The sequence below is a fragment of the Polypterus senegalus genome, chromosome 8, assembly GCF_016835505.1.
Source record: "Polypterus senegalus isolate Bchr_013 chromosome 8, ASM1683550v1, whole genome shotgun sequence".
Taxonomy (NCBI): Eukaryota; Metazoa; Chordata; class Cladistia; order Polypteriformes; family Polypteridae; genus Polypterus; species Polypterus senegalus.
Window position 1 is genome coordinate 138,190,216 of NC_053161.1, and position 22,962 is coordinate 138,213,177.

At 37.0% G+C, this 22,962-nt stretch overlaps 1 protein-coding gene across 3 annotated transcripts in view; it reads right to left on the minus strand.

Moving 5' to 3' along the window:
* LOC120534318 (nuclear transcription factor Y subunit beta) overlaps positions 1–22,962 on the minus strand; it is a 34,265-nt gene extending 11,303 nt beyond the window's left edge. Inside the window, exons 1-3 of one of the 3 annotated variants that reach the window (XR_005634725.1) lie at positions 22,488–22,962; positions 9,188–9,281; positions 3,810–3,943 (exon numbers count right to left, since the gene is read on the minus strand). Coding sequence is in view for 2 of the 3 variants with exons in the window: in XM_039761820.1 (XP_039617754.1) it covers positions 3,810–3,943; positions 9,188–9,281; positions 22,488–22,859 (600 nt within the window). In the remaining variant the exon portion in view is untranslated. The other 2 variants (XM_039761820.1, XM_039761821.1) reach the window with 2 other exon arrangements.

A 22,962-nucleotide genomic window follows, 5' to 3' on the forward strand; every position in this document is an offset into this window, starting at 1 on the left:
CTGTTTATTTTAAGATATCTCAAAATGTACCAGGATCTTACTTCAAGGATCCTTAAAGTGCATTTCATACGTCTTAAAATATGCTTCAACTTATTTCAAAATGAACAGAGCATCATTTTCAAGATATCTTGAGATCGTATTTGAGATATCTAAAAACAAATTTATGTAGATGTATTTTTGATATCTGTAATTCATTTTTATTTCAAATTATTTTAAATGCAATTCCATATATCGTAAAATGCATTTTGAGTGTTCTAAGTGTTAATCTGGCTTGCTATCTGTGCTGGGCAGTATACCGGTTCATACCAAAAAACGTTTTTTATTTTTGTTATGATATGGATTTTTCTTATACCGCAACACCGGCCTAAGCAACGTTCAGAATGTGGCACAGCGCGAAACTGTTTAAGGCAGACCTTTTTCACTGCTACACCGCTAAACGGATACAACAGAGTGCATGCGTTAGCACAGACATAGAATTACTAGACGCCGCATGACCAGCAGCATCGTACGTCAATGTCGCCCCATATTGCAAGTGGCACTGCTGTGGAGTGAAGTAATGGATAAAGATGCCTCGCGCATGTGCTGCTTGGGATTGTACAAACTGCTGTAAGCTCCAAACCAGATCACGGGGGATTACATTTCATAGGTAAGGATGAACAATTGTTTTGGTTATAGTTGGCCATTAGAAAATCCCGTTTTATAATCTTATCTTTAGCTATACCAGGCTAAGCTAGCAAAGCAATGCGTTTATGTACTCAAGTGAGCCTCCAAACAACATTTTGGCTAAATGTATTTAGTCACTATGTAGATTGTTGTTAGCTGTTAACATTTCTCAAATTTTGAAGGTTTCCCAAAGAAATCCACCTCAGGAAGCAGTGGGAGGTAGCCCTTAGACGGGATTTTGAGAAAGCTGTCCTGTGATGTGTGCCGTGCTAGTTTGGTAACAGATGCTGTACCGGCATCATATGATCAAAGCTACCACTTGCTACCATTAAAAAACAAAGGTGGTTTGATGATTCCTTCTGAGGGTACAGTCAAGGTGGTCAAAGTAGCCGAGCGTGTTATCCGACAGTCGACATTACGGCAAGCTTAGGGCTGAGATTAGTGCAGATGATGTGTTTTTTCTCAAGGAGTCCATTGAGGAAACTCAGTTTGAAATTGAAAAACATCATTTTATGCTCATGTCTTTAGTTCTGTCTGTCTTCCACAAACTAAAGCTGCACCATATTGCCAGACTGAACACTCTCAAATTACAGGATCTGAGTGAGTGAGAGGGAGTGCAAGTCTGTAGGAGATCAGTGAGGTAGGGGGGAGCAAGACTGTGGAGAGCTTTAAATGTTAAGAGCGGTATTTTGTATTGTATTCAGTAGTGAACAGGGAGCCAGTGAAGTTGAGAGAAAAAAGGTGTAATATGTTCAGTGGATTTAGAACAGCAGGTTATTATCCTGGCAGCAGAATTTTGAAGAAGTTGTAAGCGATGGATACGTTTTTGTGGGATGCAAGATAGAATAGCATTACAATAATCTATACGTGAGGTGACTCGGGCATTAACCAATACTTTAGTACTGTGTTGCGCAAGAACAGGATGAAGTCTAGAAATGTTTCGGAGATTGAAGAAGGCAGTCCCGAGAAATGTTACTTATATGGGAGGAATTATTTAATAACAATAATAATTATTATTTAATAATTGTCATTATTAGTGTATAAACGGATATAAATAATTGCATTTAAACGATTCGCCAAAATCTGTTGTATGTAAACGATACTGTTTTAAACGTTATTGCTTTTTCATCAGAAAACCCGGTTTCCACGTCTACCTGTATTAGTTTAAATGGCACCTTTACCACTCTCAATGCGGCAGATGCGCTGATGTATCGTTTTGACTGGGCAACACAGTGAATGTGGCGTCTATATATGTCTATGTGCATTAGTGGAGGTGTTGCTGTTATTAAAATATTTGAGGTTGTGTAAAAAAAGTTTAAATGCCTGGTTACAATAGCCTAAAAAGATTTGCTAGAGGCAGTAAAAATATACAGGACCTCCGTTTATCCTTGTGATAAAATGCCAATAAAACATTTGCACTGTAGTACATCTGAGAATTTTTGTTCCTTTTAGTAATTGGTCCTTTTGTGTCATTATCACTTTGTAAACTATACATCCCATAATGATGTACACTGTACACTTGGCATCAGGTATATTAAAAATGTCTGTGCTATGTATTCATCATTTTGGTTTAAAAGAATGCAATAATGCCTACAGTATGCTTTTTAGTGCCTTTGTTCTTTGAGCTTAAGCAACCTTTCTATGGTGCACCCCATTGTTGGAATACTGTTGTCAGAGCTTTTAACATAATGCCCATTCAATTCTGTAAAGTAGTTATCTTGACTTGTTTTGTATCCCAAATATAGATGTTATTTCTACGCTGGACATCTGCCATATTAATTATTACACTGCTGTGTGCTGCACAAATTAAGTATACTGACCAGGAACCCATGTCCTCATGGTTGTTACAATATTGTACTGGGAGTCGCACAGTCCATTTGAACATGTTCTAAAAATAACAATGCACCTTATGCCTTGACCAGCTCCAGGTGATGCATTGCTTTCACAGCCTAATCACTTTTGCAGGACTCAAAAGAGTGTGTAACTCAGACTGGAACACATGCATCTACTGTTAATTACTCATGACTGTTCCATTTCATTCAAATATTGTGTCAATAGCATGATGCATTTCAACACTGTCTGGGTACAGCTGTAAAATTCACATCTACAATTTCTCAATTTATACTTGGATTGCTATGTAACTGATGTGACTTAACTATCATGGAATGCACTTTGCTTATCAACTTGTACTCTTCCCATCCACTCCCACCACCCAGAGAGCATTCATTATTTAACTACCCTCAATTTTCTAATGTACATGTAAACTTAAAGGACCCAGTCTATTGTATACAGGAATTTTGTACACTGCACATTAGAAGATGCTCAACTGCTTCCAACATTGTTTTCATGATGCCAATATGACTATCTGGCCTTTGACTATGAGGAGGCACTGATCTTCTTGCTGCTTCTTTATTACAACTCGGACACTGTATCTACTACTAGTTTTTAGTGACACGAATCTAGTGTTAGATATAATTATACTTCTTTTTCCCCCTATTGTGCCAGATCAGTGACTGCAACTACAACTGCACAACAAGTGTTTTTAGTTTAAAGTATTTAGTTATTAAGTAAAGTATACATTTTTAAAAAAATGGCTATACTGGTCTATTCTTTAGTAAAACAATGAGCAACTAGTATCAGCCTTGATAAATGTATGCTGTTGAACAATAAATTAATCTTCAGATTAAGAATAATTTTAGTTTTTAACAATATGCACAGACTTAACTAATGCAATGTTTATTATATGTGTTTTATGGTAATGTTGTACAAGGCTTTGATAAGAGTGTGAATACCAAGTTATAATGTTGCCACTATGTTGGTTTCAGATTATGATATGTTTAAACTGTAATTCTTTTTAATTTCAAACACAGGCAGATTCAATTTGTGCTTTCCACTTTTTTTTTTTTTAATACATAAAACGTAAATCTTGCAGTTTTTAAAGAAGACTGGAGTGCTGAATTAAGAAAACCAAGGTAAATAATGAACAACATCATTTTACTTTCTCCAACCAATGATGTCGCTCATCAACACTTGAAAAATATCATGATACCACCCAAATCTTCAAATATAAACTACCATCAGAGCTTAACAAAATATATATTATAAAAACAAACAGCTGATCAAAATGTAAACATTTGACTGTTTACCTTTCCAGTAGGAGGAATGGCATTCTTCATTATCCTTGCAACATTGGCAATAGGAAGGTAGATGTCTTGCTCTCGGAAGCCATCTTTGCTGCCATTGCCATCCTCATGATCATTCATTCCATCCTCACCATCATCTAGGATTGCATGACATGAAAAGAAAAAAAAAAAAAGTTTGAAGAATACAGAACATGATACTGTAGACAAAAAAACAATCAAAGTAGGGTCTGATTGTGATTGAAGATTTACCCTCTTCTTCCTTTGTGTGCTCCCATTAGGGGTTGCAAACAGAGGATCATCTTCTTTCATCTCTTCCTGCCCTCTGCATCTTGCTCTGTTACAAGCACCACCTGTATGTCCTCTCTCACCACATCCATAAAACTTTTTAGTCCTTCCTCTTGTCTGGCATCTCCATCCTTAGCATCCTTATCCCAATATATCCAACATCTCTCCTCTGCACATGTTCAAAATAATGCAATCTCGCCTCTCTGACTGTCTCCAAACCATCCAACCTGAGCTGACCCGCTGATGTACTTGTTCTTAATCCTGCCCATCCTCATCACACCCAATGCTAATCTTAACATCTTTAAGCTGAAAAAAAACCTTTACATGAACAAACGTCAAGGCAAAAACAAAATCTTGTTACAAGGTCAACTGTTAAAAGAATGCTACTTATCAACTCTCCCGAGCACAAACAAACACCACTAAAGAAGTTATAATACATTTATGCAGGCATGAAATCTACACTTATTTTGTATAGCTGACATTTAAAATACATTAAATTCCATCATTTTTGACTAATAATTAGTTTGTTATGCAAAACACTTTATCTCTGAAGCATATAATGGGTTTATCACTATCACATTAGTCTTTTAACCAATTTTACGTAACAGCCATCAAGGAGGCAGTCTTAAAGGGGAAGAAGGTTAAGGCTTCTGCAAACCTTCACGACATCAGTGACAGTGATCACTTGGAAAAAACTCTCCTTTATGAAAGGATAAAATGAATAGGCCTTTGATTAATTCTTTTGTTATAGGTTCTAAGAGAATGCCAAGTCCTCCACAATTTGAAAGCTTGATAAGAAATTAAACTGTGGTGGCAAATGGTTGTTATTTATATGTATACATGCAAACAACTACTAACTGTGGCTCAAGAATTATTAGCAACTCTGGAATGCTTAACAAAAGTAAATAAATCAACTTTTATAGGATCACTCTGATAGATACTAAAGTGTTATCCTACTGACTTGAATAATATAATTATTTATAAATAACATTTTAAAACGATTAAACATTCACCACGAAATCTGTAAAGACATTAAGACACTGTTTAACATATGGTGGAAGATTTGACTTTTACTCATATGTAAAGCTAATTCTTATTTGAAGTTTTATTAAAGGATAAGTTTTGTATTTTTCTAGTCCAAGTTACTTCTTCATAGTCATGGTATATATTAACTTACCACATACAATTGCGTTCTTTTGTGAAACTTTTTTTTTTTTTTAAAATAAAGTTTAAAAATAACTTGCCTGTATGTGCAGCTTACAATAGGACCAATGGATACTGAGGTCCATAGGTGAATGAAAAACCTAAAACACATCTGTTTTTCAAGCCAAGAATGATATTGAGTATGATCCACGTTATGAGATTACGCACAATGCAAAACAGTGTATCCATATTGTTTTAAGAAGGTAAAAAGGCACATCATTGTTGTGAGATTCAGCCATTTTAAAAGTGCTTTGCTCCACTGCTCATCTTTATCTGCGGCATCTTTCAGGATAGGGGTTGTGGACTTGCTTCGCAAAGACCTCACTAAGGGCTGTTATACTGATGTGAAATGCTGTCTTGTGTTCTGTACACAACTGGGTAATAATAACTAAAAACACTAATGATCACACATTCATTAAAGATACAGAGCCTTACTGCATTATTTCAATGGCGGCTTCCACCACGTGAAGACATGCGTGATTGTCACACTCGACTCATCCAGGCTCAGAAGCATCTCATACAACAATATTAACTAATGCCTCCACCCCTTTGCAGCTATGTATCATGATCACAATTTCAATATGAAAAATGCAAACTGTACTAGTAATCTGTCACACAAGGAACTGCTAATACAGCCTCCTAACAAGGTGATAGTGCAAAATCTCAGCTAGCGCAGTGTCTGTGGTCTATGTCTTCACATCCCAGCCTTCAGTGCTGCCACAGCAGCTGAAAGAGCTCCAATTTACTGTATGACATGCCTTACAGTGCCAGGGTCTGCATGTTCTCCCGGTGTATTTACAGACCTATTGTTATTTACACAAAGTACAATTAATTGCTTAACATGCTTGTTTCACTAAGCTGCTAATCAGTGTGAATCTCGTTCTCTTGGCTATACAAAAGAACACAAAATTTAATGACAGAACTCAGTGCCATTTAGGAAAAAATAAATCATTTGATGTGAGCACACATCTCTCTCTTGTCACAAGCCATGGCAGAACACAACTGTTATACATAAAAAAAAAAAAAAAAATAGAAGTGCAGAGACAAACTTAGAATAATAAGCAAAATATAGGTTGGCACTGGGTGCTTGTTGGCAGATTAGCGAAATGGAAATGTATTCTTACTTTAAAAAAATCCATGAAAATGAAAGGAAACTAGAAATTATTTTATCTCAAAGATGCCTCAAATCTTTGCTTCCATTTGGAAGATGGGCATCATCCAAACTGACAGGAAAATAGGACTTGTCATCCCTGTCTGGAATGGGAAGTGTGATCACCAGCATTGCAGCAACTACATGGGGGTAACAGGACACTCAGTGTTTGGTAAGGTCATTACTAGGGTCATTCTCAATAGGATCCATTATCACTTCCTCACCTACCAGTGACCGCTTTTATACCTAAGAAGTCTACCATCAACTGCACCCTGGCAATGAGGGTTCTCATTGAGCACAAATGCTAATGTTGTCAGAGTTTCTTTGCAGCTTTTTGTTAATTTTCGTAAAGCGTTTGACCCAGTTGATCAAACTGCCCTGTGGGACACCATGAGACTTTGTAGGATCCCCCCTAAGTTGCTGGATATCATGGCTGGCCTGTGCACAGGTACTGTAAGTGCTGTGTAGTTATGATGGGAGAACCTCTGCATTTTTCCCCAATTGATTTTGGGGTTCATCAAGGGTGTGTTTTTGCTCCTGCTCTGTTCAATGTTTGCATGGACTGGGTCACAGGATCCAGTGGCTGTAAGGCATCTGTTGGTGAACAGAAATTCACCAGAAATGTTGACTTTGCCAACAATGCTGTGATCATTGCGGAGTCAATGGAGGCTCTGTTTGGGGCTCTTAAGAGACTGATTGAGGAGTCTGATTGTCTGAGCTTCAGACAAGATCCAGGACAATAACGACCTCTTGGGCACACCCATCAGGAGTTTGTCTGTCTGCAGATGTCTTTGGTGACTCTTCCTATGAAGTCAGTAGATGGATTGGGAGAGCATGTTTGGGGCATCTCCGATATTTCTGCAAAAGGATGAAGGTCCAGGTCCAAGTCCAAGTCCAAGCAGAGTCCTAGCGTTCCCTGTTTTGCTATGTGGTTGCGAGACACGAAAGACGAAAACTGAAGTCATTGCTTCATAGTGTCGAACGAGTTGTGCATGGAGGCCCAAATGAGGCACATTACCTGCGGAGGGAGCATCAGTCATGGCACTACAGCTATGTGGTGTGATTCACTGAGGGTGATCCGGCTTGCAGGATCCTCATTGCTGAGGACCCAAGCGGCTAGATCAGGCCAAGGGGAGGCCCATGTAACACCTGGCTGCGGCAGGGTGGGACTGGACTGTGTGTCTGGCTATGGGGTTGCCAACTAGGATCCGAAGGGGTTTCATCATGTGGTGGGTGCGGCAATGTGCGGTGCCAGTGTATGCTCCTCAACCTGACCTTACCTAACCTTACAGTAAACACTTAGTTTTGGAACAAAACTTTACATGCCAAAAGCATATAGACCTTGTTTGTGAAGAAGTAACACTGAACTTAAATTTAAGTAATACATACTTGTACACTATTTTTCAAGAGATCAAACCTCTAAGTTGGAATAGAACACTGTTTCATCAGTTATCTAACTATGCGAGTCGACAAATCATTTAGTGTTGAGTGGGACATGTTTCTCTAAGATATTGCAAAGCAAGGTGGACAGTATGTCTTAATGCTGCAAATGTGTGCGACATGACCCCGCCACAAGGCAGAGCATTATACACCTTCCTAGATTCAGGACACATTACAGTGAATACATTAGCTAATGTTTATTACCAAATACAACCCCATTGATGTTGGCGAATATTTGCTGTTTTTACAATTAGAAGCAAAGATGGTGTTGCTTGCAGCTGCTTTTGCCGATTAGAGGCATGCTGGTAGGCTAGTGATGTTCATAGTGGTATCTTGTTTGACCTTTAGGTTTTGTAAAATTAAATTCTGAGTTTGAAATACTTCACCTCAACTGGAAGTATCTGTGTTACAGTCTTCTCCCTCTTTGGTCCCAACAGAGAGGTGAAAACGGTCCAGAAGCCTATTAGTGCTTTGTGTGTTGTTTTCTAGAGTGACTTCATCCTATGCCAGTGAATGTGACTGCAGTTAAGACCTCTGCCTCCTTTTCTGAGTCCACATGTCACTGCTGTTTTCAATGTATTTTTTAGCAGAGTATATACGCTGTCCCCAAAGTACACTGATGTCCTTTAGCAGAGGAAGGATATCTATTGCTGAAGAAGTTCTGCCCTTTTCCAAATTATTTATGGGAATTAAGTCATAGCTGAATGAATGAATTAAAGTCTTTGCTGGTGTTGGGTTGGGGAATTGCATTTTAAGAAAAGGCATGTTAAGCTAGCTGTAGTGTCCTGCATTTTGTCAAATGGTTTCCCTTACGTGGGTTCACCCAGCCTGTGGGTAACTTGTATTACAATGTTTGTTTTCCTGTATTGAATAAGCAAATGTCACATTTGTGGACTATTTATTCTTTCACAATGTTGGTTAGTATATGAATAGGAAATAATTGTAAGTTAGGAAATAATTGTAAGTATAAAACATGTAGTATAAAGGCAGTGCCCACCTATCATGCTAGCAGAGAGGTGTACAGTGCAGTCCAAGTGACCCTGCAGTGCTCTATAAAATACACTAAAATGAAATATTCTAGTGTTCAACTACTGTAATTTGACATTAAGTTATTGATTCCATAAAAACAATTCTGATTCTCTCAAAAAACTTACCACATTTTGGATATCAAAAACCTTATTTGACACAAAGTTTTTTGGGCAACTATTTAGTTTTAGATCTTCCTGAACTTTCCTGTATTAAAATCAATCTATAGCAGAAGGATAAATATGAAACAAATAAATTAATAAAAAAATATTATTACCATCATGAGACTGTAAAACATAGTGACTTCCGCTAATATAGTCCCCAGATATGCCTAACTGAGAAGCATCTGTTGTAGTGCTGTCACCATCCATCTAAAAAAACATAAACAAATAGTTAGCTGTAGCCAAAACTGATATTTTAGAATAACGAAGTAAAAAGGGGGCATTTATTTTAATATCAAGTGATAAGATTTTTATAAAAGTAACAATTACTGGTGTTAGTATAATTCTGTTGTTGGTGTTAAAGGCTAAAATTCACTATCAAGGCATACATTCATATTTATTCTGGTGCTCCACTGATCACCATTATAAGCTGCACATGGAGACTTTTTTTTTTTTAACTTAAACAAAAAAAAAAAAAACTTCACTTAGCAAAGCACATTAACTGCACAAAGATAAATAACTGACTTTAAACATGTAACATGGTTTAATGGTAGTGCAGAACAACATCAATATCCATTCCAGTAAAGATTATGTACTTTGTACTGCAATTGTAAGCAGAGTTTTAGCATAACCCATTTCCAAAAAGCTGAAGTCTGTTTAATTAGGCCTGCAAAATGCACAACATGTGGGTCTATAGTTGCAGGGAAGTGGTAAAAGGTGTTATGTGCTATACAAAATACCTTTACAGTACAAATCTCCATTTAAATGATCAACTTTAATTTACTGCAGTTTCTCAAATCCCAATCTAACTAAAGTAGCACATATATGTTCTGTGTGTGTGAATTACTACATGCTTCTTAAATGAGCTTTGTCTTTCACAGAAAGGAGCTTGCAGGCACTGATCACCACACAAAATACATTACATTAATATTACAGCTCTCTGAACATTTTATAATACTAAGATATATACTTGATATAATTTTCATGATTAAATGCACTAAAGCATGTATTAAATATAAGGGCACGGTGGTGCAGCAGTAGTTATGAGCTGGCACCCTGTTCAGGGATTATTCTTGCCTCCTCTGTCCAGCGATTGTTCCTGCCTCCTGCAAGATGCTTGCAGGGATGCACATGAACCTTGATGAATTAATTTATTGCAGCAGTATTGTGTCAGTCAAACATGCCAACCCCCAATTCCTGTCCTTCCATTTTCTTTCTGCATGTTACCAATTACCACAATATAAGCTCTAATAAATGTAAAACCAGCTGTAAGCTTAGAATGCCAAGTCTTCAAAACTTTTAAAGAACATTGAAAACTCTTCATAAAATGTTTAATTATTCCATCCATTTATCCCTCCAGGGTTGAGCCAGTCCCAGAAAGCATAAAACGTGAGGCAGGAACAATCCTTGGATGGGGTGCTCCAGCTCATCACTACCACTGCACCACTGTACCCACACATGTTTAATTATTAACAATATACATTATTTTAATGAAGTTAACAATGTTTTGGAAATTTCAATATGTATTTCATTTAACCCTAATCCATGAATGGGGTGGGGGGTCTCTAAGACCCCCAGTCGCAGATTTTCAAATTCTTTCCCTTTCAAGGTAATACGACGGCCATGAAATTTTCTAACTTTTCATTTTGTGTTGTCTTGAAAAATGTCGAAATCCGCTTCTCAATAGCTTAGTGCAAATAAGTGCTACAGTAGCACAAAATAGCTGGGGATCTCCAAGACCCCCCATTCACGGAAACGTAATCTATTTTTGTACAAGTGTTTTGGCTTCATTTTATATTTGAATTTTCTATTAAAATTTTTTTTCTTTGGTTTAGATTTTCTTAGTCCTGCCTGAGACATTGCTGGTGTATAGTTTGTTGAAGACCAAGTCCAGTTGATGTGTTTATGAACAATGATTCAAGGACCAACAAAGAAATTCAATGCAAGTGAAGCCCTGGCTGAAATAATGAAGGAGTTGTCATATTTCGATACATCAGACAACTCAAATGAAGAGGACGATGATGGAAGTGACACAGTGTCAAGTGATGAGGAAACAAAACTTGATGATGATCGTAAAAGTGAAATGGAGTGATGTTCTGGTGACAGTGATTCAGAGGAGGAAGAGGACGATAACAGATTAACAAGCAATAAGGAATCCGCTGAAATGATAAAGTGTGACAGCAGAATCAAATGGTTGATGAAGAAACCTTCCAACAGAAGAACGGCAAGTCGAAATATTGTCCATGATAACCGAATGGGAATGCCAGCTTCCGGAGTCAATCCAGCAGATGTAAAAGAATGCTTTGATCTCTTTCTTACACCGAGGATGAAAGACACTGTTATTAGATATTCAAATAAAAAGGGAAGAGAAAAATTTCAAGACAATTGGAAAGACATACTGTAGATGTCATAGAGTTTGATGGATTAATTGAGTGCTACTGTTGGAGTTTTCAACGCGAGGAATGAAGATGTACAAGAATTGTGGGAAGAGAAGTATGGAAGGCCCCAAATACGAGCAACAAAGAACAGTAAACGATTCCAGCAGATCCTGGCAGTCATCCATCTTGATGACGTTGTGACGCAAACAACTTAAATAAAGGGACAGATTAGCTCTTGTTTGAGAATATATCGACTGTTTCACGGCTGCATGCATGAATAGTTAGAAGCCCAATCCACAAGTTACATTTGATGAACAATTATGTGTGTGGCATGGCAGAGTAAAGAAACTGAAAGTCTACATACCATCAAAGCCTGGAAAGTATGGTTTGAAATTTTGGATGGTAGCCAATGCTGTTACAAGTTATTGTATAAACTTACAGTTGTACTCCAGGAAAGAAGGAACTGCTCCAGAAACTCGTCAAGGAGCAAGAGTGGCGATTCTTGGTTGTACTTGCTGTACACATAAAACAGTTGCACATTTTGTTTACATTTGTAACAAATTAACTGTTAAAAGTAAAATTATCATTAGATAAAAACTAATGCAGTGTAATCAATATTTAAAGGATTTTTTTTTTAAAGTATCAAAAGGAAGGTGCAAGAGTCTGATACACAGTGTGTTATAAGACCTTTTGCCAAAAGAAAAACTAATAGAAGCAAAAGTCAAAAGACAAGCAAAATTTAAAATTAAAAATAATTTGCTGAAAGTTTGTTTATTGAATTGCCTGAGCAAGGGGAAATTGCACAGACCAAAGATTGGTGACCCCAGGCCATAACCCTTCCAAATATATAAATGTACTTAGGCCTGTAAACCAGACTGTCTAGAACTCATTAACTTTTCAATTTCACACTCAGGCAGTGAATCTACCATCACCATAGTGGAGGGCCTCTAGCTTGACAGAACAACGTACTTGAAAGCAAAGATTTCAGAAAACTCACACGATGCTTAAAGTGGGCTTGAATAGTGCATTTACAAGTCTTTTTAATCAAGGTATACAGGCCCATGAACCTAGGTGCCACTGTTTAGGGCAGAACCCTCAACTGGAAATCTTACACAACTAGCCATGCCACTCATCTCTTCCTGTTAATAAAAATGTTGGCAGAGGCTCCAGCTAACAGATTCCCTCAAAATTTACACCAAATACTTTTTAGCTGTTCAGAAAGAATGCATTGTGTAAGAAGTTGATTTATTAGGCAGGCAGTGTGGTGTAGTGGTTAAGGCTTTGGAGTTGAAACTCTTGAAGTTTTGGGTTCAAATCCTGGTACTGCCACTTTGTGACCCTGAGCAAGTTACCCAACATGCTTGTGCTCCAATAGGAAAACCAAAAGAAATGTAACTAATTGCATCATAAATGTTCAGCCAAATAAGTACATGTAATAGATAAAAACTGTTTAAAGCCATAGTGGGACTCATATGGATAGATATATATTGCAGATAATCTGTGAACATTCAGTGAAAATTACCCAACTGGATGATTATTCTTCCAATTAAAATTAAAGGCAGTCTACATTGCAATGAACAGACTTCCTGATTAAACAATACTAACTGCTTGCTTTCAATGTTGCTTCCTGGAGATTACAAGAGGTTAGGTTTATTTTGGTTCAAAGCTTCAAACAGAAATATATTTACAACAGGAAATAAATTGAGACCATTATCTGATATTACAGACCTTACAAATTCACACAAATGAAAAAAATCATTGATAAGCATGTTCAGTTTCTTATCAGAAGTTGATTAATTTAGAGAAATAAAATGTATTCCCTTTGGAAATCTACCCAACTATGACTAATATGGTATAATAACCTTAAGATTTCACAGACGTGACAGGTCCATTGAAATTTCTTCATACACTACAAGTAGGAGACATAAATATAAATATAGCACACCATTACATAATTTTTAGTAATTGCCTTACTGATGGCCAATTTGCTGGATTATATATACTGTAGGTGTGAAACATTCTGCACCCAATTGAAGACCATAGGTCTTACTGCCCTCAAGAGATCTCCCCATAAAGCACTTGATATGAAAAACTAGTTCAGGGTCTTGCTTTGACACTGTACTCCTATGTGAAATTATAAAATTAAACTCACTGGTGGCCACCAGGTTTTCCCTGCCATTAAATTCTACTGCAGTTTTCTGATATATTGGGTTTTTGGAATCTGTGAATATAGCAAGGAGGTATTCTGAGCCCCCTAACCAATGTCTCTATTCCAGACAGAAAATAATTCAATACCCCACATCATAATTTCATTCCATCAAAAAGAGTTTTTCGGGAAGAAAAAGGACGCAAGAATGGTGCTTGTGTTAACCAAATGGCAGGCTGGGACAATATACCTCCACTCTATACTGTGGGTGTTGACTGCTAGTTCAAAAGGTTGATGAGTTGTCAGGATGCTACTTAAGTAGGGCTGAATGTAAACAAGGCATTTAGTCTGACACAACTCATCTAAGCCTTCAATCAAATCCAATCAAATGTTGGAAATGTCTCTGTTAAATTAGTAATAGGGATGTTAACTGTTCTAAAGTCTTTCATCAAGTACCTGTAAATAACTTGCAAAAACCAACAAACCGTTGAACATATACAGGCATTGGCCACTTCCCAACTGCCTCAGTGTTACTTTGATCCATGCTACCTCCACTGGGACATAATTTCCCATTTAATAAGTAATATGAGATTTTTCTACTGGCACTCTCTGAAAGGACTCCAAATCCCAGGATCACTTTGTCACTAGATTTCCCCAAGGTTGTGTGCAACAGCTGTTAGGAAGCTGCTGATGATTTTGAAAGGATGCTTAGGAACAGAGAGGAGATTGTGTTTGTGTTTTCACTTTCTCTGCAACACTTGACCAAACCTTTTTCTGATGCCTTTAGATAACAATAGTGCTTACCCTTAAGGACCACAGTTCATTTTGTAGATTTGTGTGTTCATTCATCGTCTGGTTTTATTCAAGTCATTACTGTCTGGTATGGGGTCATGACCACATGGAGCATGTTCCTTCCACAGGTGATAATAATTGGAAATCCATATTAACGGTAAAAGTAAGAAAGCACTTTCTGGCAGCTTAATCTCACATATAATTGTCATTTGCATCTGCTAATCTGGACTGTGTTTGTGTGCATTTGTTTAATGTATACCGCTGTTGTGGGTTGGGAAGGAGTACATTTGTATTACTGTGTATAAGTAAGTTTATTCAAAACATTCTTTTGAACCATTTAATCTCAGTGTGGCTTGCCCATGTGCAGAGGCAGAGAGTATGTTTTACACCTGTCTTTGGTGCGGTCATGGCTTCCATATTTAAAACAAAGAAATCACGATTTTTAAAGTAGAGTTAATCTGAGCACCTTAAAACAAATACAGTATCATGTCTTAGAATTATTTTAAAAATAAACAAAATCTAAACATGTACGACAAGTGTTGTAAATACAGTGTAGTCAAAAGGTTTGATATCAAAGAGCTGGTTTGAGAACAGATGTTTAAATGATGTTTACTAACCAAACTACAATCAACGCAGGGTTATGAAGAACCATTCCCTCACTTAATAAATTACAAAACAGCTCTGGTAGGACTAAAATGTGGATGAAAATATATTCCCAAATTATCCTTTGAGTATGTGTTTGGTGATGTAAAAAGAGGGTCAGATGAGGCATGGAGATATGTTTTAGGTAAATGTATTTTCATAAAATTGATTTGAAGGCAACTCAAAACAACTTCTGCTTGCTAAAGTCATTCCTGAAATTCTATATACACCTTGGAAATTTTAGTCACTAAAATACACTGTAGTAGTATACAATACACACTGTCTCCTAGACCTTAACTACACAATAAAGCTTCCAATTCCTTCAAATTTTATCCTGAGATGGTGCCGTCTTAACTATGGGAAACCAAGAATGAGTTTGGAAGTCAATCTATTTTTAATAAGAGATTTGTGCTTTGTGAGAATTAAAGTGAATAATTTGACAGGGGAGTGTCACATGATCAAGAATGTTTTAATCTATATGGCCTCCATAAATTGGTTGTAGTTATATACTTTGTAGAAATGTTACTTTTGAACCGAAGATGAGGTAATGAAACTGCCTGCTACCCTAGAATCAGTAAGTGCTTGAACATTGAGATCTTAGTGTAAAAAGGAACAAAACTATTTAAGGTTAAAGGTAAAATTTCGGACAACTTGGTCACCAGAGCCAACACACTATAAAAAATATCCCCCCTGCCAAATTACTTGTCTCCATCCATATTTTCTTAGATCTAATTTTACATAAGTGTATGCATTTATTTTCTTGTCTTCTTTCATCAGCATGGGTTTCAATTTTTAAAGCTAGTCTAATGGTATTTTCTAGGGTTGTCACTCAAATCAGACAGCCTGTTACCAGCCTTTTCCTGATGGCAGAATTCAGTGCCGCTTCACTCAAGCCAGAAACAGTAGTGTTTTGAAAGGTAAAATTGCCATAATGACTTACTGTTTTCTATTAAACTTAAACTATTAGCTGAAAATTCTGCATGAAATTCCTTTAAAAAAACTTTCTCAATTATTTCACCAGGAATGTTTGCTGTATAACACAGATTTAAATATTTGACTTTTTGGAATATGTAAGTGAATAATAAATGGTATTTTTGATTTTTCAGTGGCAGAGCAGCTTGACTCCAAGTCAAAAATATGTCTGCACAGATTTAGAAATCCACTGCAGGGGTTCTCAAACTTGGTCCTGGGGGCTCACTGTAGTTTGAGATTCTTGTTTTAATCAGATTCACAATAAGACACAACAAATGATAACACTGATCTCAAATGGTATTTTTCTTTTCTCCCCTTATTCTACATTCAGAAAAGCACAGCTGCGTGACTTACATTTATAAGACATTTACACATTTCTATTTTTGCTATAGATTTAAATGCTTAACTATCTCTTGTTGATTTAATTATATTTTTTCCTTTCTCTGTGCAGTTTGCTCACTTCATTGTACCTTACTAATGACAATTAAAAATGAGCAGAGTGGTCACCCAGAAAAATAACACTGAAAGGCTACCAACTACTTTAGCATCAGACCCACTAATTAGTAAATAATGGACAACTAAATAAAGAACTGGAAAAGTAGAATGAAAATCAAGATGAAAATATTGTTAAAAAAAAAAAGATTATTCCTATATTAGTTGCTTAGTACATTTATATATTTTTTAACCAAACTTAGTTTTCTAATTTCTATATTGTTCCCAAAACACAGAATCTGGGAAACAACAGTTCATTTAATTAACCCAGGAGTCCAATTAAAAATATTAGCTGACTGCAGCCAAATGGGTCCTCAGGACAGAGTTTGAGACCCCTGCCTTGGAGCAATTGAAGTCCCCTGGATAATGCTTCAGGTGGGGCAGATGCACTTCTCTGGACTTTGAAGCAGCAAGCAGAACATCTATTGTACCATGACATCGCTGTAGGGCTTGGAGGTCTACTACTGCTTGCTGACTAGTGGTAGTCACTTATGTAACCCGAGTAACCTTTTTTTTCATCAGAAAAAAAAACATGCTTTATTTCCAGATCACACACTGAAAACATATGAGCTTTTGTTATGTTCATAATCAAAATGAAAATGAATTATAGCATGGCAGATTAAAGCAAATGTTTTCTTAGGTGTTCTTCAACAAAATTCTACAGAAAAGACAAAAGTTTTTTTTTTTTTATGTAGAGTATCTAAAGATCTTTTGCCAAAGCCAAAATGCTAACCAGAATTGAAAATCAAAATAAAAAGGTACTTCAAGATTAGCATGTTATGTCCTAGGAAGCTTTTCATTTTTTTTCTGGGTAATTTGTGAGTTGTCACTCTTAAGTGGTCTTAAACGTGCACACTTTTGACTAATGTAAATCAAAACTAATTTGGAAAACACAGGAATGGCGTTGAGACACTTAGAAGAAAAAAAAACACATGGATCTTACACAGACTTACTTTGAGAAATGTGGTAAAGGATAGTTACTGTTTATAACAGAAATAAAATTTTATTATGGCTATTTATATTGCTAGGCACTGTAGAATGTTTCCGTATGACAGATTAAAACCATTTCTAAAACCAGAGTAAAACATGAAAATTACTCTTTAGAACTTTTTGTTGAGGAACCATTGCACTTATTGTATTCTACTAATGAATGATTGCAAATTCATACAGCTGTCAAATTATTAGCCCAGTAATGAAAAAGAAAAAAATGCACTATAAATTGTTTTCTGTTTAGCCTGCAGCAGTTTAGAATATTCAGCCTATTTTGGGCTGCATCACAGTTTTGAAATGGTAAGTGGGGGGATGGTGGGGATAAATGTGTCATGATATATTGTCTGTCTAAACCAAACATGCATTTATTTTTATTTGCACAAACCAACAAACCCTAGGTGAGTTACTAGCATTAATGTGGAGGCGTTTTCCTTTGCCTTAGAAACAGCATTGGGTTTGTTTTGCTCATGTGGCTTGTCTGTCTGCAACCATACGAAGCCTAGAATGACAATCCATCCATATGTAGTAAACACCACAAATCTTACTGCATTATCAAAGGTAATGGTAGAGGTAGTTTGCATTCACCACTGACAGTGTTTCAAAAAAAGCTGTACATTTCCTACTGCATCAGATATTGAATAACCTCTTTGACCAACATTCTTTATGTGATGGACTAAGTGGTAATTATGAACATTTAATAAAGGCTATATTTCCTGTGGCTATAGCCAGAACAGCAAGAAAAGCATCACATTAACATCTGATAAGATAAAGATACACTGCTTCCTTATGAAGAAATCATGACATTTTTCTTAAGTAATTTTTGTCAGTGGCCTTTGCCTGTTCCAACCAATTTTCCTGAATGCCACTAGGTCTGCTTCAATCTGGTTTTGTTAGGGCTGATTCTGAATCTCCCCTATCACCCCACCCAACCCATTAAAAAACTTTACACTATGCTCCTGCATAACCAGACACATAAAATGCCTATATTCTATATTAAACTCTTTAACTAATATTTTTGAATTAAGCTACAAACCTCAGGGGTTGACTGTTTTTTTTTATTAACAAAACAAAATTCTGTATGCTGATTATTCAGTCACCATAAAAATACAAAAATAAACAAAAAAAACCCTTTAAACACATTATTTTTAACTTAGAAAATATTTACAGGAAATATCAATACATACAAAAAGAAAATAAAATGCTTCATAATTACAAGCTGTCACATCATTTCATTTCTTCTGTACTGAAACAAAGCTTAATTTAAAAAAAAGTAGTTTTCATCATTTGTCTAAATAAATACCACTATATATAACACTCAAAAATTGAGTCAATTATTTGATATTGGCAGTTGCTTAAATGCAAATATACATTTACTATATTTATACAGGCAATTTTTTTTTTTTTTAAAGTAGTGTACCTATTAGGTATTCCTAATTATTGAGGGGTAATTATAAATACCGATTACAATTTTAATTGTGCAGTGCTCATTTCTCTCTATTATAAAAAAAAAAATCTTGGGAGGGAGGGAGGCAAGACGTGATCTTCTCGGAAGACATTTGTCACGCAAGACAAAAGGACAGCTGCTGTACAGGCTTTTAAATGATAGACGAACAACATGACAAGCAGAACACGCAGCTCGCCAGCAGCAGCAAACGAACAGATAATCAGACCGCATCACCTTAGTGTGCGTTCAGCAAACCCACCTTCATAACGCGAGCAGCAGAGACGTGAAGTAGCAACAGGACAGCCGCTATACAGGCTTTTAAACGATCGACGTGCAGCGCAACAAGCAGAACATGCAGCTTGCCAGCAGCAAGACAGAAGCTGATCCGACCGCAACTCCTTAGCGTGGTTTGAATGAATGGAATGGAAGAAATTATTTCTGTGGATAGGTGTGCTCCATACGCATAAGTTGAGATCAGGTGTATCTGTAATTGATTAATTGTAATGTGTGCCACAAGGGCACACAGCCAATCTGTGGGAGCCAGAATTCTTGCTAGGCTGGAGGGGATCAAATAAGTACTTCACTGAATGACATGCAAATCAATTTATAACATTTATGTAATGTGTTTTTTTTTTCTGAATTTTTGATTGATATTTTGTCTCTCTCCATTAAAATGAAACTACCATAAAAATTAGAGACTGTTCATTTCTTTGCAAGTGAGCAAACTTACAAATTCAGCAGGGGATCAAATAAATATTTCCCCCACTGTAAACTTTTAACTTTCATTTCAAGTAACAGTTGAGACGAACACAAATTTTTTTATTATTATTATTATTATCTGGGATGATACCCTGTAAACACCATTCCAAACCACAAGAACAGGCAGAGCATTTACTTTTTTTTTTTTTTATTATTAAGAACTAGTTGTGCTACCCATCTACGTAATCAACATAGACTTCAACATAAACATCTGCTGAATTGTATTTTGTAATGCATGTAATAATAGAATACACAAGCTTAGCTCTCAAGAGCACAATTTCCCATGTCAAATTAATCTATACAATAAATTTGTGTTAGGACTCTGGCTTGAAAAATACTGCGGTTATCCTTAAAAATTGTGCAAGATCTAAAATAATTAAGGCACTGGCAATTCCTCCGAACCCAAGTGTATATATATTTGTACTGTCAAAAACACAATAAAATATACTCCCAAAGTAATGGTCTGTAACTTTCATATCAGAAAATGGGATCTCGCCCTATACTCCTTAACACACATAGAATAACTGAAAATAAATAAGGGGCGATATACAAACTAACACCTAGCTACACAAATGTTTGCTTTTGATCTGGCATTGTTAAATGAGTGAAAATGACTGAAGAACTTTGTTTTAACCCAAAGCTACACAGCACAAAGAGCAAGCACAGGCAACATGCTAAGGAAATGTACCATTTATTATTAAAATGGATATCATAAATTCAGAAGCACACACACAAATGGCAAAATGGCATATCACAACCAAAGACCGTTACAACCAAAACTTGCAGAACTGTTAAATGTTTCTGCCAAATTTTGGTCCACGGTGTCCTCTAACTTCAATTTCTTTTAAGATGGTCAGAAAAATAAAAAGTCAGGCTGAACATTACAAAAGCAAAATGGACTCCTACCTATGGTAAATAGACGCAACCAAATACTGCAGGGTCAGGTACACTTCCCTAAGCAACATAACGAAAGCATGCAAAAAAACTAAAAAAATAAAGAAAACGGAGAGCTACCAGCACCTTCCATACTGTTAGAAATATTTGACCAGCTTCAGTGCCTTAAATATATATAAGCACACACAAACAAAGTGATTTAAGAACAATATTTCTCATAACTTAAATTGCTACCCATGGGCATTCACTTACTGCTGTTATGGCATTTTTAGGTAACCTGTTAATTTTGGTACATGGATAACCTATACTTCTTAGGCCAAATCTACTGTACTTTAAAGACCATATAACTAAAGAGAGAAACAAATTACCCATTCTTCTTGTTGGTATATAGGAGAAAATTAAGGTGTGATGTGTACCCTGTAACGATTTTTACGTACATATACACTATAAAACTGCCTAACCTTAACCTGTCTAGTCTATTTATTTTCTTTCTATCTTGTTATTAGATGCAACTGAGAAGGCAAATTTCATGTTTTCTTGTATAAAAATTACTAAATAAAGAAACCTTGAACCTGTGCTTAATATACACTTCAAGATCCAATATTCATATTTAACTAAATAAATCGGAACATTTACAAAACTAATTTGGCTATGGGAAGAAAGCATCACACAAGCCGCAGTCTTTTGAAATTCCTCTGAATAAAGACTTCACTAAAACAGTTATAGTTATGTATTTTACTAGTGACACACAAACCCCTAGTACTTTCAAAACTTACTATGTTACTGCACCTTCCAGAAATCGCGTGTGTAAATACAAACACCTAACCAGACTATGTCATTACCAAACACGAACCTTGAAACGCAAACCAGCAAACATGGTCTACATAAGACAATACCTGAACAGAAGGAAATCAAAATGCACATGTTGATGCCACTGTTAAGAAACTACTACTACTCAGAAATTAAATCATTCGGGCTGTGCAGAGAGAGAACAACCTGTGCTCAGGATCAGAGAATCCGTTCTAGCAAGAACCTGAAAAGCAGCCAGCAACTGGATTTAATTTAAATCAGGACGTACGCAGTTGGCGCCTCGGGATCTATAAGGGTTAACACAAAAGACATGCTTTCCTTTGATTAAGATATTAGCACTGGACATGTGTTCAATTCCAATTTATCAAAAAAGTAAGCAAAATAACCCCAGGTAAAATAAGGACGGAGCAGAAGCATTTCCGGAACAAAACATAAGACGGGTGCAAAAACGCAGTACTTTTTAAATAAATAATGCACGATCAATGCACAACACCCAATGAGTAAAAGAACACAACTGAGCAGATAGACACGAAGTCTAATATGCACGAGGCGCAGTTGCAGCTGCTACATACAAGCCAGTGCGTAGACAACATGGAGACCAACGCTGCAATTGTGACATTTTACAAAGATACCATCAAAAAAAAATTTAAAAAAGCGATTGGTGGTATTTTGTCACAATTTTTCTGGCGGCATATCATAAGCTCCACATGGGTATGAAGTTTTCCCTTCAAAAGAACACGAAAGGCGACACAAAGGAAGACTGACGACCACCCTGCCTGAAAGCGGGCCTGTTTAAGATTTTTAAAGGCACGTTTTATCTCGCGCCTCTATCTTGTTCTCCAGTCGCTTCCTCTGCTCACAATTCTCGTTTCGCAGAGAGATAATATATTAGACAGGAAAAAACCCACACACACTGAGAGACGGACATTTCGATTCGAGCCAAAGAGAAATCGGTTAGCAATCATTGGCCGGAGCCAGATACAAACCTCCAATGCAGCCCTGGTTGGTTACCTTCTCAAAACGGCCGTTTGGTTGGACAGAAAATGGCTGCGAAGGAACCAGTCCCAGCGCGGAGCTCCACGTCTAGAAGTACTTACCTCCTCCCTCCGCCAGGGGGACGGCTTTGTGCCACGGCCCCCTCCTCCTCTAGCTCTTCCCTCTGCGACAGCGTCCCCAGCGTGCCGCTCTGTCTTCGCGACGCTCTGCTTGTTTTTATTTTGAGCACGCACACGTTGGCTAGTGGCCCGAACTCCTCCTCCATTACCGCCACCACCCGTGCGCGACTCCAGCGCGCGCCGAGCAGCTCTCCCGGGAGGAGCCAGGGCAGCAGCTGCGATGGCCTGCCTCGCCAAAGTAAAAAATGTTTTGGGTCTGCGTCGAAGTGTGCCGCTAGACGGACGGCGATTATCGCATTTGCACAACAGCATTAGGTCTGGAGCGGTGGACAGGTTCAAAAAGTGAGAGAACATACAACAGTGCCGTCATGTCTTTTAACATGGAGATTTTCTCACGACACATTGTTGTATGGGCGCTTGCGAAATGTCGCTGTGAGTACAGCGAGTAGCGTCTGTC